Source organism: Mastacembelus armatus, chromosome 17, assembly GCF_900324485.2.
Source record: "Mastacembelus armatus chromosome 17, fMasArm1.2, whole genome shotgun sequence".
NCBI lineage: Eukaryota > Metazoa > Chordata > Actinopteri > Synbranchiformes > Mastacembelidae > Mastacembelus > Mastacembelus armatus.
The window spans coordinates 14,147,546-14,164,642 of record NC_046649.1 but is presented as its reverse complement, the minus strand read 5'-3'; the positions used below and the strand labels follow the sequence as shown (position 1 = coordinate 14,164,642).

Here is a 17,097-nt window from a genome sequence, read left to right as displayed (position 1 = left end):
AAACACGTCTAGAAATTTATGCACCTGGTCTTATAAATAATTTTGTCTCTATTTAGGTGCTTCACATAGACCTTAATCTTAGAGGTTTGTCATTCTAATCTTTTTAGTAATGTTGACAACATTGCTGCTTGCAAGAAAAAAAAAAAAGCAATAGGAACATGCATTAGGGATGATTTGCTCCTTGCAATCCACATAGAGCTGTTTGGTTTGGTATTTACCAGCCTTATTTATTGATCAGTTTATGATTTACCAATTTAATTCAGCAGCTGGAGACACCAGTTAGGCAGACACTTATAGAAGCCAAAACCTAAACTGATGATTTCATTAACCCCACAGTATTGAATAATAAATCCAGCTTTCTTTACAGATCTAGAGAGCCATATGCTTTAGGCGTTTCCCTTGAACATGCTGATATGTGTGATTTTAAAAAGAGCAAAATGCACACTGTCATTGGGATATTTAAGTTTTGAAATAAACTGTGTCTCCTTCAACTTGTTCATGCCATCGATCACAGACCGTATTAATGATTTTGTTTTGACATCAGCTGCTAAAATGCTTTAATGGCAGCTCATGTTCTGCCAAATCAGCAGGAGGTGATAAATGGAGGAAATTAGTAAATGAGGGTAAGCAGCGCTGTGTAGTAAAAGTAAATAAGTAAAGAAATTCAAGCCGTGCATTGTTAATCTTCTGTCAGCATGATAAAACACCACATCACCTCTGTACTCTACAGCAATAACGGTACTGACCTTTTACACTAATTGCAATTACTGTGACTTACTGTGAGCCAGCAATGTTCATAATCATAGGAGAGTATGTCATGGCTATAAATGTGACAAAAATGAAAGCAGAAGATGACCAATCAGGTGCTTGTTTAAAGGACCCCAGGGAAATGTCATGGCACCAAATCAGCTTGTTAACAGCAATGTCTATAACTACAAGCAGCATGTCTTGCATTAACTCAGAAGACTTTATTATTCCCTGGTACTATCACCCGAGCAATTATTCTCTCAGATGAAACCTTATCTCCTGTGGTGTGCATGCAAATATGAACAAATAGTTTATCTTCATCCTTAGTGTAGAGCATTACTTTACATGTAAGCCTAATTACTAGAGAAAAACTTTACATGTGCAGCTTTTCTCTTTTTGTTCTTGTGTGTTTAATTGCATTTTTATCGTCTCATTTTCCGTAATTACACTGCCTACCTTTGACAAAGTGCAGCTCTTTATCAATTGCTGCTGTCACTGTGGGTTTGTTGTGTGTGTGCAAATCAAACATGTTAAAATATAAACTGAAGTCTGGCAGCCGTGAGTAATAAACTGCTGCAGCTGCAGGTCTTTTAACAAGTCCATGAGTCACAGTTGAAAAGAAATTTAGCTGACTTTAAATTTCAGTATTTACGAAGTGCTGTGAAACCTCAAATCAGTTCCCACCACAAGGTATAAAACATATCACCGTTTTGAAATAAGTACATAGGAAACTCAGCTTTACTTTATTCACTTTACCAATGAATAATTGGCAAGGTCAGTTTAAATTGTGCCCGTTTTGCTCATGAATGTTAAATTAGACTCCAACTTCCAAACTGTGAAGTGTCAGACTTGAGGCACGGTTCTGCAATGTGATAACACCCCTTTACTGAGAAATGTCACTACTCCTAGTTTTATAAAAGTCATTTCATTCCCTCTGCTGCAGTTTGGTTGAATAAACCGGTTACTCAGTCTCAGCTCTGGGGATCCAACACACAAGACACTAATGCTACATAAATAAAGCAGCAGTGTATCTCGTGCCAGGCTTCTGTCCTGTAAGCGTGGCTTTATTGGGTGTGTGTGTGTATGTGGGTGGGGGGATGTATTTTATGATGTTGAAGACAGGCAGCATAAATATTACTTGCACTTAATCACAATGCAGCTGCAAAGCCGACTGAATTGATTCATTTCTTGGTAATATGTCCACACACTCAGATTGGGGGGGGTGAACCCGCCCACACACACACAGTATTGATACTGATGTGCTGAGGAACAATTTGTGTTTGTTTATACATACACAGTATGTGTGTGGCCTACCTATTTACAATATTGAGCTCTCCACCTTTGCTTAGAAAAGAGAGTTTGTGAGAAAGGCAATGAGGGAGGGAGGAGGCATGTGCGAGATAAGTGGCTTTTGGAACAGCCTGAATGGAGGAGATGAACTCCCACCTCCCATCCCACCCTGTCGCCCCTCTGTGGAGTTGATGCCAGTGTCTGTGTTTGATTCATCTACCCTGTAAGGAGGGAGGGAGGCGGTCCCGATCAGACTCCTGGAACCCTGGGTCATCCTATGTCTTAGCTGTAGGGGAGGGAGGGTGGTGAGGGAGGTAGAGGAGGAGGAGGGGTGGAGGGCAGAACTTCTTAGACACCTCCAGCAGCCCTTAACTTCACAGCACAAAAGTGTGAGCACAGCGAGCGGGGAAGGGAAGTGGCACTTTTCACTATGTCTGTCCTCATAGCTACCCAGCTGAAGCTAGACACCAGCACTTCCTCCAGAAGGGTAAGGGGGCCCTTTTTAGCATGCATGGCACGCTGTGGGGGAATGTCTGTGCTTATGGGTGAGTCTCCTGCTCCTGACAGAAAAGGCTGCTGGCGGTTCTTGATAGCAGCTGGACAGGCGCAAAGGGAACAGCGGGTCCCGACATCCCTTCTGAGGATGAACAAAGCTTACCTTTTTAATTTTCTTTCATGTGCTGATTTCTATGATTTCTAAGGAATGGTTTGATGTGGAAAATGCTTCTTTTTTTTTTTCCTGTTTTATTATTTTCGGTGTATGACGTGGGAACTGCCCATTGTGGGGGAAAGTTGGATAGAAGTGCATGTGCATTGTTGTCACCTATTTGGATATTTGATTGCTTAGAATTCTTTGTTGGCATGTTCTGAATTGAACGATTTTGTTTATTCTTTGTTTTGGTGCAAATCCATCTGCTCTGAGGTCAGCTAATTGCTCAGCTTTGACTAAATGCTGACTTTATGCTGTTATGCTTACATGCAGATGGGCTGCAAGGAAGATTAATGAAAGGCAGAATTTTGGGACAATTTTTGTTCTCAAGCAATTTAAGTGATGTAAAAACAGATGCAATCTGACAGTAAGGATTGAAGTTGCTATTGGATCAATGAATAGATAAAAGAATCATTTACTCCACCCCATAAACACTTATGCAAGGTACACAAATAACTGGACACTTCTCAGAGAATAAGACAGTCAGTGTGCCCAAGAAGAGATATATGTATATAGAACCATAATGAATGTTATTGGCAAAAAAGGTGTACACACACACACACACACACACACACACACACACACACCAGAAAAACCACATAAGCAACAACTGCATAAAAAAGAGCGGGGAAGGCAGAGTAGTTTAGATTATGTCTCATATTCCTTGTGCGATAAGCTACTTAATTTAATTCACAAACCTCCTTTGAGTCCTTTTTTGGCTATACACACTATCTATCTACCCACACAGTACGTTACAATAAATTTTTAGTGACAGGCTCTCTTGTTCAGTTTCTTCGCTCCCTATCTCCCTGTTTCTGTCCTCCTTCTTCCATCATCTGCTGCTGCCACAATCCACAACTGTAGTCTACTGCCCCACCTGAAACATAGCCACAGTCTATTCTACCACATCAGCCAGCATTAAACTCCATTTCCTCGGTGACTTATCTGCTGCCATTTCAATTTGGGCTTACTACATAGCTTCTCTTCATCTGTAATGTACTGGAAGATTCAGCACTTATTCTCTGTAGAAGGTGATATGCCCGTTCGAACAGGCTACATGGCCAGCTAGTTTCAGTCCTAGAAAGCAGTTCAATTTTCCACAGGGATCAGTGAATATGAGTTTAGAGCAAGTCGGGAATGAACACTATTTACAGTGATGTGAATTTATAGTAGGATTTTCTTGATACATAGTTTGAGAAGTTCCCAACACTAGAAAAATAAATGAAAAACATGCAGTCTACATGAAACTCACCATGTGTTATGCTGCTTGTTTAAGTATGGAGGTTTTGTGCTTTTGTGCTTCAGGCCACAATTGCAGTGAAGTGCCATTAGTTCAGCACACAGCATTTGAATTCACTGTTGTTACATGGCCTGAAATGAGCCAAACGCTGTAAATTAGGGTGTAATGCAATGATAAGGAATGTATTCCTAGGCACAGTCCTACTGACTTTGGCCTTCAATGAGGCATAATTAAGTTTTGGTACTGACACAGACAGAGGAAGATGTTTCTACCCTTGGAGCCAATTGGCCTTATATCTAGGTGGGTTCACCTGGACTTGCATGCTGTTCAGTTGTTATTAATATAGTATATGATATCTAGCTGGCCAGCTACGCTTATTGTTGTCTCACTGTTATATAGAGGATAATTTTAAAACTACATTTCCTATAATTTGATGGCTCTTCTGAACAGAGTGTAACATTGCTATGTAGAGACCTGTGCGCTACATTGTAAACCCTATTTTTTTTTTTTTTTTCTTTTTAGCCTATACTTGTTCACGTGCCACTACTTTGACACCAGTAAAAATATTATGAATTCGCTGTTAGCAGTTCCTGTTTACAGACAACTGTCAATGGTTGATTTTCATATGGGGGGAAAAAAACGTAATAATTGTGATGATTATGAGGCATGTTCTGAAGGTATTCTGAATCTTTATATATGTGTCTCGTATCTCTGTGTTGACTCTGATGAGAAGTAAGTGTGCCATTGGGCGTGAAAGGCTTAGAGTACGTTAACTGGTTCCATGAGCTGTGTAATAGAGCTGCTTCTGCTGATGTTGACTGTGTTGGTAAACAGGACAAATGTAGAAAATACACATCTAACTTCCTTTTGAACACCAGCATGCATCTGCTCCTTTAACCTCATGCAGTATCCTTGCCTCTGTGCCTCCCATACCCAATAATGCCTCACAATTTGAAAACCCCTGATCTAGAGGTATTAATTAATTCCTACTCGAAGATTAGTCCTGATAATTGGACAAATTTAATGTTCACAGTTCAGATTAAGTGGATTTATGATTATTTTTAATCAGTGTGAGAGTAAACTATTTACAGCCCATTAATGGACTGTCTTAAGGACTGCTTAAGGATGAAATATATGTCCAGTCTACATCAAAGTGGGGCATGTAATCCGACACAGCAGGATGATAAAGAAACTTGGTGCTGTGGTTGGCTCAGTTTAGCAGCATGGGAAATCATTAGTCGTTCTTATAAAACCAAATGGAAAATGGTGCGAAATGTGATTATGCTGGGCTGTAACTAAATCCATTCAGTTACATGCATGTAGAGAGGTGCAGCCATTTCCCTATTCAGCTGAGTGATGTTTGGAGGAAATTGGATATTATGGCACTCCCACAAGACATCAACTGATTGATCTGTTTGCTCTTCCATCCAATTAATTTGTGTGTCATTTTTGTTGTGGTGTGTAGCATGCTGATGGAAAGCAGTTTGCCTGTAGTGACATTTTAGTTATTGCAAATGCATTAATTTGTGCGTCAAACGTGCATTACATTTATATATGACAGTATGAATCATGTACAATTACAATTATATTCTGACATTGAGTTGTACCTGAAGTTATTCACTCCATTTATGCATTTCACATATTTTCAAATAAGACAATGCTATAAATGGGCTAAAATATGCCTTCTGAGTTTTTATATACTACACAGTATGCAGCAGAATAGTTTTGTGTGATGTTACTAAAATCCTAAATATTCAAAACTGGTGTTTTACAGTGACTTATGTTTATGTTAAAAACAAACAGGATTCAAAAGAATACATTGAAAATAGTCAAGCTGATCGTATAATGCAACAATACAATACTCAATGCAAGAAATACAGGTAGCAGGCAAAGTAGTAGACATGTCATTTCTGCTGTTGAGTCAGGAGCAACCTTGAATTTTTCCTAAACCTTCAGAACAGGAGACAGAAAAAGAAGATAGTTTCCCAGTCGGCATCTCCTGAGTTCCTGCTACTAGCTTCACACTATGGCCACTAGGTGCCTGATCGGACATCCAGTCTTCTACTTGTCCTGCATCCTGGCCTGAACCACAGACCATCCATCTCATCCTCCAGAAGGGTTCTGGCTTCTTGGCCCACCTTCTGCTTGTCCACTGGCGGGGGCATAGCCATCATTCATGCCATCATTAAATGCACAGAAGTGCATCATGTCATTTAGATTAAAATGCATCTGTCATTTGCTTGAAATATAATTACAAGGTACCATATCACTCTGGAAGCAAGTTCTAGCTTGTCTGTGTCCAACAGGACCATCAGCTACCCGCAGAGGCAGGCGTATTAGATATGGTCCAACTATCATCATCATTATAACTATTACATGCCTTTCCAAATTTTTACCACCTATAATGCAGAGCTCGAGTGCAGTGATGTTTGTGAAAGCAGGAAAAGGCGTAGCTCCAGTCAGCTGCTGTCTCTGCACGGAGGCGATAGGGGAGTCAGGCTGAGCCCAGTCTCCTCGACACAGTCCTGAGGGGAGCGTTCAAGCAGCCAGGCAGTTCACAATAGCTCCTCAACAAGGTAAGGGCGATTGGAAGACATCTATCAGAGAGGCTGGGATGGATGTCAAGTGGCCTATTTCCCCAGGGTGTGCAGACATGGAGAAAGCATTTATGAACTACAGAAACAAATGATGACAGGGACCGAAGCGAGTCACTGTGGAAGATGAGACTGCTGGAAGCCCAGATGTTCAGTCTATGACATAAATCTTTGCAGAAACTCTAATTAAAAAGCATTCAAAAACATCAGACAAAGTTGTGATTCAATTAATTTATGAATCATACTCAAAGCCAAGGGAAAATTGATTTCAAATGAAAAGGAAGTGAGGAATGGGGACTAAGTTTAATTAGGAAAAGGAAGTAATGTCCTGTGTCCTTGTTTTTGAATGAATGTTCAAACCTTTGAAATCAATACTTTGTATTCCAGATACCTATCCTATTAGAGGTTACATTCATAATTCAAGCCATGAATCAATGAATTTCCACTCCTTCTTTCACTGAGACAACTCATTATTTGTAAAATGAAAATAATAACATAAGCGATGACTGGAGCTCTTTGTTCAAAGTCAAATATTTCATTTCCGCTTTTGTAGTTGGTCTGGCTTAAATACTCTTTGCAGACGATTATGAAATGAACTTGATTTGACTAAATGGGAGATTTGAAACAGTGGCATTCACTGGAACATGTAAAGGGGCTGTTTTGAGCTGTGCTTTAGTGCTGCTTTGAAGATGTACCCCTGTGAAGATGACCTATTTCCCAGAAATACAGCTCGGCCCCAGTGGAGTGATAGTTTGAGCTGTCACAGTGAGGCTGAGGGGTGTTCGCCTTTGGCATTCACGACGAGGATGGCAGCGATTTGAACAGTTTGACTAAGAACCTTTCCCCCCACTGCGCCACACATAAGTCAGTATTCTGCATTTACCAGAGAGCTGCATTGCTGTGGCCTCTGTGAGGATTTCAAGCATGAAATCACTTGCGATGTAGTGTATGAGCCGAGCACTGCTTGTGGATGTGAACTGACTAAAAATTGTCATAGAAGAAGGAAAAAAAACTTTTTTTTTTTAAATTGTTATTTTGGTGCAAACAATATTTAGAGGTGAATTATTACTGGGATTTTGAGAAAGTCTTGAAGATGCTGTAGGAGAAAGGTTAATGTTAGTTAATATAAAAACAAAAAATTCTCTGCTTTTCATTCTTACATTACATTGCTGAGATTTTCCAAGTTATTTCAGAAAAATGGAAGAACACATTTGATTAATAGTCGAATCTTCTGAGAAACACAAACAAAAGGAAGACTGTTTTTTTTTTTTTTTTTTTTTTTTTTTGTCAGGAGACCTGTGTGCTCGGCCTGCCCTAATGCAGAGCGCCACAGAGAGGCACTCGAGGTCTGCACTGGGACTCTATGAAATCATAAAAGAGAAAATGTTACGATCTAGTTGATGAAATCATAAATGAGTGGAACCTGTTAATCAGAGGTTCTAAGTGAAGGTAAATGATTGTAAAAATAAAAAAACAACAACAAAAAAAACCCCTATGCGGTCCTGGTGCGTGTCTGTGCGTAAAGCAGCACGCAGAGAGAAGTGCTGTGTGACAGCAGCGCTACAGTAAAGCTGCTCTCAGTGCTGGGCACTTCTCATGCAGAGCGCGTCTGCTGAGAAAACCGCCGAGCTCCCTGCGTCCTTCACACTCTTCGTGCGTGAGCACTGCAAGAAACAGAGCCTGAAAGTGTCGAAACACTGCCTTGTTCCGCTTTTGCTCCGTGCGCTCTGGTGGGGATCGAATATCTGATCGGAAAGTTAGCGCACCCGCCTGCTATCTCGCTGTAAGGAGGCATCGCAAAACTGAAGAGAGGAGACAACGTGTTGTGAATACAGAACAGAGTAACTATTGACACCTACAACCCAGCGGTCTGCTGTGCGCCTGGACAAAGCTAAAAAAAGGACATCGCTACGAAGGAATCAGCTTAATATCGGTGTAACACTCCAGGCTGTGAGCCATCCACTATCCACAGATGCTTATTTATTAGCTAAATATCTTCACCTTATCTTTTTGCTCCATCCCGAAGGTGAAATCTGGCTGCCTGCCATCGGTTCTCCTCGAAGCGCACAGAAAGCCCGGCAGACCTAGCCAAAGAAAAAAACAAAACAAAAAAAAAAACAACCCGAATCAGGCGAGATCTCTTTGTGCCTTTGACATGCTCTAAGTTGTTATCTGGACTGGACCTTTATTATGGCTTCCCTGTATCAGAGATTCACCGGGAAGATCAATACGACCAATTCCTTCCCGCATCCACCTGAGGCCAGCCACCTCCTCGGTGGTCAGGTTGCAGACGAAGAAAACGCAGCGAAGACCCCTCACCAACCCATCGACGGCAGACCTCACGTCCAGTACCGCAAAAAATGCTTGCGGGAGGATGAGGATGTAAGACACTTATGTTTTCTTTGCCAGCACAATGTCCCCTTATGAAAAACCTCCAGATGTATAGTTTAATTCCTATTCAAAGAGACACAGACTCAAACACTCATGTCTACATAGGCCTATACAATAACTCTTTAGATAAATAAGCTCTTTTATTGCTCTCACTTTTAGAAGCTGTCCAAGAAAGTTTTAAAAGTGGGTTTTTATTCCATAGCAGCTTCACTCTGGCTGACTTGTGTCTGTGATTTATTGTGTGGTGTTTGGCTGTAATGTTTTTGTCAGTCTGTCTTCAAATACTGGGGGGTGGGGGAAACACTTTAAATGGCCTCTAAAAGCTTACATGAGCTATCTGTTCCTTTTGGCTGATATGAAATCTAATGCCATTTAATTAATCATTAATATTAATTACTAAATGTTGGCAGGTGTTGAACAGATGATGTTGAGGTGAAAGTCATCACTGCCTGGTGTAGGTTTGGCCACTCTGTCTGCTCTAATTGTCAGAGGTGTTTAGTTCATAGACAGTGGATGTGACGTCACATCACTAAGAGATTCATTATGGGATGATGTGCAGCACTGATTTGGGCCTGAAGCTGGTCAGTATCTTGGCAGTTTGTGTACTGGAGCCAGAAAACATGGTCAACAGGTAGAAGCAGGTGTGGCAGGTTTAGGCGTCATGGATGACACTTAACATCTTCATGACCAAACACTAACTCCAGAAGATTTTTGTCAAAAACTAGTTTATAAAAAAAAATCATACCCAGTTTGATGGTTATTCAGCAGTAGAATCAAGTGACAATGAGAAAACCAGTAGCTTAGACAAGTCAATGCATATGTGTCCATGACTTTCTTGTTGTTGGTACATCATTACCATCGTCATTAGTACATTTGTCAGTATATATGTCAGGAAGCTAAAAAAATACTCCTGGTATGAGGCAAAATGTGGCTTAGTAGCCTTCTGTTTATCAGGTGCCAAGATGTGGATTCCATAGTCAGTGAGGCAAAGACCAATGAGAGGTTTAGTAGAAATTTAGCAAAATTAAGCTCATTGTAAGACTCTTCCCTTTATATTGCTTTATTGTCCAGATGTTTGAGGTTATTTAAGGTGGTATCTGAGGTTGTTTCTAGTTTCTTTCCATAATATTTTTATTTTATACCCAAATATCAGATTATGACACATGAAATCTGACACGTGAAATCAGTTGCTTTTGTGTCTTTGTTTGAAATCTCATTTCCTCTGTGCATCCACAAAGGCCTGATGAACAGACTTGTTTATACATGTGTTTCTTGTTTGCCGCTGACATCAGTTCAGACCTACAGTAAACACAAGTATACTTCACTGGCCTTTAAACTCTAAATGTCTGCCAACACTAGGATGCTCCTCTGAATTATTGATGTCTGTCACATTGAGAATCAAGTGATAAGGTTGGCAACAGGCTGAATACTGCCACTATTTCAGCTGTCAACAACACCACTGACTTTAAAGACAGCTCCTCAGCACCTAGTATGTCCCATTACTTTTTCCAAAATCCTCTATGTGGCTTTACTTCACTGCTGGAAAGTTTGAAATCATGATTTCCTCTGACAATTAAACTTCAGGATAGCATTTTAGGAGTGTGACCAGAAGCTGTTCTTGTACTGCTGGATTTCCAACATATTTATTAGTTTTGCACTGTTAACCTCAAGGTCACCTTTTAGCACTGATGTCCCCCTGAGTCGTGCTGGAGCATGAAATTGCCTTTTGCCTCAGGAGATGGGGAGACCATTTCAAGAAGTGCTATATCCAAACCTTCCCTTCCCTAGTAAAAGTTTGAACAAGCTATTGTTGCTTCCATTTATTTAGCAGAGGAAAAGGGCAAACATTGACTTGGAAATTGCATGAATTTATTTTTGAGCCATTCAGATATTAACTTCCAGGGTAATTCGGTTTGTTTTTAAAATGCCTCACTTCCAGAATACAGGTCTGGCTGTTTGAGGCAGCATTTCCCTTAAAACAAGTAAATAAAATGGAAAGAAATTGATTTTTTTATTTTTTTTTTTTTTAGATAAACAGCTCTTTAATCTGTTTACTGTGGCATTCTTAGCTCACAATATGCAGGCACTGCATCTTTGTTTGTAGGAGAGGTGTGTATGTTATGGGATTGATTAATTGTCGCTATGCTCTGTGTGTAAACGTCAGTATTTTGTGGTAAGGTTTGAGTCTCAGTGGGAGATATCAGCAGTACTTCTTTCTCCTCCTCACTGCCTTTTACTGCAAATAGAAACCCATTAGAGTCCTTATTTAATTGTTGTTGTGTGTAAGGGTGAAATATGGTGACATTTTACTGTCAGACCAGGGTCCAGGCAAACCGTCACGACCTGGTCTGTATTGACTTTTTCTTTATGGATAGATACGTGATGTGTGTGCAGTTCATGTTGTGATATTGAAAGATACCACAAGACTCTGCAGAGGTTGCAGTCTGCAAATGTATATTAAAGGCCAAAGTAATGATTCATGATGTTTTTTTCTTAAAACTGTTCAAGAAGGTTGTTCAAACTGTCAGAAATAATATTATATATAAATATCATATAACATAAGTAAGGTAATCATGGTCAGTTTAGTCATATAAGCTGACACTTATGAATTTGTGATGCAACTGTGAACTGTGTGAACAAGTTTAACGCTAAGCACCAGTGACCAGCCCATTTAATTTAATTTAGTCACTACCTTATTCTGAGAGTGGCACATTGTTCTATAATACATTAGTAATTTTTTCTTCTCTTAGGCTATAGATTTTTTATTTAAAGTGCTCTGGAAATGTGGTTTAATTTTACTTTTAATAGGCTGTTCCAAAGAAAAATGTCCTTAGTCTGCACGACTCTTACAGCACAGAGAAAGTGAAATATTCATCCTGAGGATGACAATGGCAAAGAATTTGTTTAGAGAAAGTAGGGTTACACAGGCCAACTATCTGGAGACACACACAAAAAGATACAAGCGCTATAATTTCTCTTTAGAGATCACTGGAGTGTTTTTATAATATATTTCTGGGTGTGTCTCTATAGCCTTTAAAGCTCAGTTGTGCTTGCATGGCTGTCGCCTTTATATTCATTTGCTTAAGTTTCATGTTGGCAAAATTGTACTTTTATAAAAGACAGTTTCCTATCTGCATAACATTATCTGCTTATGCATCATGGACATTTGTAGTTCAAAAAGGAATTTAAAGAAATTATTTCATACTGGATAATAGTGCCCAGAGCTGACACATATGTGCACACACGCACGCACGCACACACACACACACACACACACAAAATGTCTGTCCTCGTGTGCACTTAACTGTGCTTTCTACTTGCAGATACTCCAGATCTGAGTAAGACAGTTTGGCCTGGTTCCCAAGTCTTAGTTTAGCTCAGTGCTTCCTTTGAGGTCTGGAGCTCAGATAAATCAGCCAGACAGAGCTCAACAAGAACAGCCAGATAACAGAATGAGAGCAGCGAGATGTGATAGGCTGTCCTCATTATATCTGTGGTCAGTCCAACTGTATGCTTCAGGTGATGGCTGCCACTGGATTCATTACCTGCTGCTCCAGTATAAAATGATGCTGTGTCCTGATACGAGCCCCTTTTACAACATGTATGCTTCATGGACACAAGACAGTGTCATCGGTAAAGTGTTGTAGTCAGACTTCACCTGTTGCTTTATCAGACTGTTTCAGTTGTGACAACCTATGATACTGAAACACAGACAGAGCACATAGTAAAAATATAACTTAGTCATGGAAAACTGGGTCATGTTAATGGATATAACTTCAATATTCTGTCTGCAATTAGATCTGTTATTTTGTCTCTCCTGCCGACTCTTTAACTGCTAAATGCTGCACTGTGTTGAACAGCTACTCAGGAACTGTCTGTATATCACCTGGTGCTGGGCAGGGACTGTGCTGCTGCCTGCTGTGGCTGAAAGCGACACTGATGAGACAGTGAACCAGACCAGTAAATTTGTGGGCCATAAAACCAAAACAATGAGCTGCAAGACTGTAGAGTTGGGTCATAACTCTCTCTAGGTTTGTTACTATGAGCAGCTCTTTTCACACTACACTGTAGTGTTAATAAAACATATTGATTGTAGGAGCTTGAAGGTCTTGTCTGGATCATAAAGCTCAACTCAAAACTTAATAATATGAGCTAAAATTCAAGATGCAATTGTTTTCTTTCTCTCTATTCTCTATTTTTAGGGCACTGTGTAAAAGTGATTCACACAAGGCATCAAGTTTAAAAAACAAACAAAAGCTTTTATTGATAAATAAACAATAGTCACATTGGTTTCTCTTAAACATAATTTAAAATAAAATTCAGTTAAAGGAAAATCAACCCCCAATACAAGGTGGCCAAGCATTCAAACCAGGCGCAGCTCCTCTCCTCAGGACAGCGCGCCATCCTCCATAGAACCTCTTGCTCGGCGTTGCCATGGTTGCAAAGGTGGAAAGGGTGAGGCTGTAAGCTCTGGGAACACACACACGCTGCTGCTCACTGGTGGCGCTGACTGCCATGTGGCAATGACGCAGCTCTCCCTTTGCACACTGAGCATCCTCTAGTTGTGTCATGCAACATGTTACCATGTTATCCATTGTAAATAGCCTGACATGTTTTTTTTCCCCTCTTTCATTATGAAAACAATCATTCCCCTATGGCTCCTAATGAATATGCTGTGAGCCTCTACCCTTTTTTTTGTGTGTGTGTCTTGGTTGCTGCTGACAGATTCATTGACTATTCACCTTTTCTTTTAATTTTTTCGTTCCTCTTTTCCCTAAGGGCATCTCAACAGGTCATCCATCCCCCACCCAGTACCTCACCGCTCTGTTGACATGTTATCGATCATCCCTCGCCATGCTGCTCCCCCCCCACCGCGGACCTGTCAGCAGCACGTCAGCAGGCTGCTCTGCCTCTGCTGTCTCGCTGTGAGACTGTCCCTCTTTCTCTTGATGATTTACTGTATTATTACACGAGCTGACAGTGGGTATTAGTCAGTGTTAGAAAACAGAGAAGCCTTATTACTTCGTGATGAGACCCGGACACTGGATAATGGTTGCTGCTAAGCTTCACTTTCTTTTGGTAGATTTTTTTTTTTTTTTTTTTTTTTTTTTTTTTTTCCCTGCAAAGATCATGTGAAGTAACACATGCATCATCATCAGTCAATAGGGCCCTTTGTGGGAATTTTAATTTAGGCTTTTTTTCATATCACACTTTAAATCCCTTTCACTTTTCCTGGATATTTTTTTAACAGTAGTTTCAATCTGTTTGGTTGAAATGTAGTCAAATATTCATGCAGTATTTTTTTTTTTTTTTTTTTTTTTGCCAGCCTTAATTTTTGATCTTCAGCTTCTTGAAGGCAGTCTCATCTCCTCCCAGTATTTCACTGGAGATTGGTTCACTCCACTGATGTAACTTCACTATGGATCTTAAAGATTTCTGCTGCTTTAAGAACTTTAAATATAACTGCCTTTTAACTCATCTTGCTCCCTTGTACTTTTCTCTTGTGTTTCAGTCTGTGTGTTATATTTATAACTTTCATTGCGTACCTTTTAAGAATTAGCTTTATTAGTTGCATAACTGGTAATCAGCAGTGCAGCATCTTTTAAGAGAGGAGGGAAATGTTGTAAATTAAACATTAGTTTTCCTCACTGTGAGTTTTTATTTAGTAGACACTGACATTTCATTGATATTGCAGTAATCTTTTTTTTTTTTTTCCATGCACTGCGTCTCTTTTGCCACTAGAGACTGTTGTGTTCCAATCAATGTACCAGTTCTGCATTGTGTTATACACATCAACATACTGTACCATAGGTGAACCAAAGGTTTGGTTCTTGTGACCACAAACTAAGACAGTATTTGACAGTATCAAAATAATTTTGAAATATAGCTTCAGTATCTCTAAAGACCAAAAGAGTCATTCTTGTGCCAACAAACCAAAACCCAGGATTCTAGTTTTCCTCCTCATTTTCTGTAAGTAAAACTAACCCACTGGGAAACATAAGATGTCTCACCCACATCCAAGAGGAACATAATGTCACCTCTTATTAGGACTAGAAAGGGTATACGGTCACTTAGCAACATCAGCCACACTCAGTGTTTGCTCTGACCTATGGATACAAAGACCTTCTACTGGCAGAAAAGGCAAACAGTCCTCAGTGGCATTGCTTAATTGTAACGTTTAAATCAAGTGGGGGTGAAATAGCAAATTATTATATTGCTGAAGCCAAGGGTGAGTTTTACCTGCCACCACCAGCAGCAGCAGCAGCCATGTGTTCTGTCTTTAAGCAAGGCTCAACTCTTCAACTCTCCTTTACTCTTCAGTCTGCTAAAACTGAGAATTATTTTCTGTTACTGTGCAGAAATATTTCGAGTTTAGACATTAGTTTTTCGTATCAAAAATGAACACCTAAAATCTGTTATCAATAATGAAAACAGATATTTAATACAAGTGGAAGAAATTTCTCCTACGTCTGTCAGCTAGAATTAGCGCAGCAAAGCCGAGCTGCCGTTCCTCTCAAGCCTTCTCTTAGTCTTTTCCTGGGCTCAAACCAGGCAGCAATAATGTGTTGTGTCACATGGGTAAATTCTCTTATCGACCCCGCCATGATACAATACTGGCCCACCCTTGGGATATACATGAATGCAGACACACAGGCACAGGTACACAAACACATCTGCACATGCTGAATTTGAAACAAAAGGTAGTGCTGCAAAGCACATAGGGTCATTTACGGTGGACTATGTCCTCAACAAAGCTAACAAGCTAGAATTTGTGCATTAAGTCTGCTGACAGAAAATTAAGTCATGATCTGTGTTTATGTTTAGATCTCTGTCCTGATGCAGTTGTTACCTTAGCATAAAGACAAAGCCAGGCAAGCTGTTTCCCTGTTTTCACTCTTTAGTTAAGCTATTTGGCTGCTGGTGGTAGTCTCATATTTACCATCAGACACAACAATTGTATTGATTTTCTCAGATTTTCTCACCCTAACTCTCAGCAAGAAAGCAAATACACATACTCTCCAAAGTGCCCAACAATTTCTTTTAAACACAGCTCTCTGAATGACTTCAGTCCTGAATGCTAAAATGGGGACTATGCTCTAAACACATGTTGTCCTGCATCTGTAGTAGTACTTTAGATATTGTTAATGTTATTATTTCTATTGTTTAGATATTGTTGCTACTGATAACTCCAGCAATGACTGTATTGCATTTAGGCATGCCAGTAATTCATGTCATTAAATCACTGTACATGCACAACACCAAGGCCCTGGAGCTTAGACACCTAAATGAAAGGCAGCCATTAGTTACACCTGTCTGACAAGCCAAAACGTCTTCTGTGACAAAAGCCTGCCGCTGCCAGTTCACTAACAACACGGTGCCATAGCACTCTCACGCCTCCAGGCCCTAGTTTAGTCTTTCGATGAATAACACATGAGATAGGTTTTCATGTTGCGTCCTCGCCAGACCTCTTATGTGGCATTCCAGTTTTCCCGAGGAGCAACAGGAGAGAAAAGTTTTGTCCCTCCAGCCATGCAGGTGGGTTTGTAGCTTGTTACTTCTGTTAGAAAGCTCAGCATGAAGGTGGCCTGTCAGACTCTGCACAGAGTAACAAGTTGTTTGCTGCGTCTCAGCTCTGAATTTATTGTATACTGTGTTTGTGTGTGTGTGTGTGTGTTGATATCTGCAGCTTACCACTTGGGTGCAGGCACATGTAGGTCAGCGTCACTTTGGAGAGTTTTTGCTGTCGGGCACATTTAGTATTGCTGAGCTTTCCCTGCATGTACACCATCATCTCCAGTCAATATTTCTTTCCCGTTCCCCTAAGCTCAGAGTCAGGAGTCTGAATCAGATCCAGAGCTCTGGGACCGGGGAAGAAGATTGCTTTTCCCTGAGCTGGGAGTCGAGCACTGATTTCTGTGATGATGTTCAGTGTGGAGTTCACAAAGAGCAGAACAGAGATGGGGGAGATAATGATTGTTTGGTGTAGCAGGGGGGAGAGAACAGGGAGTACTATTGAGTGATTCACTATTCTGAAGCTGGCAGCCCATCAAATTGTACCCCACCAAAGGCAGGAAAGCCAAACCGTGATGATTTATGTTACTCCCCTCACCAGATTGGCTGTTGCA

General features: G+C 40.4%; 1 protein-coding gene across 1 annotated transcript in view; it reads left to right on the top strand.

The window, feature by feature from the left end:
* Window positions 1-2,435: 2,435 nt before the first annotated feature.
* LOC113133802 (dipeptidyl aminopeptidase-like protein 6) overlaps window positions 2,436-17,097 on the top strand; it is a 59,635-nt gene continuing 44,973 nt past the window's right edge. The window contains exon 1 of the mRNA XM_026312711.1: window positions 2,436-2,524. Within this exon, the coding sequence (XP_026168496.1) occupies window positions 2,468-2,524 (57 nt within the window). The 5' untranslated portion in view covers window positions 2,436-2,467. The remainder of the gene's footprint in view (window positions 2,525-17,097) is intronic.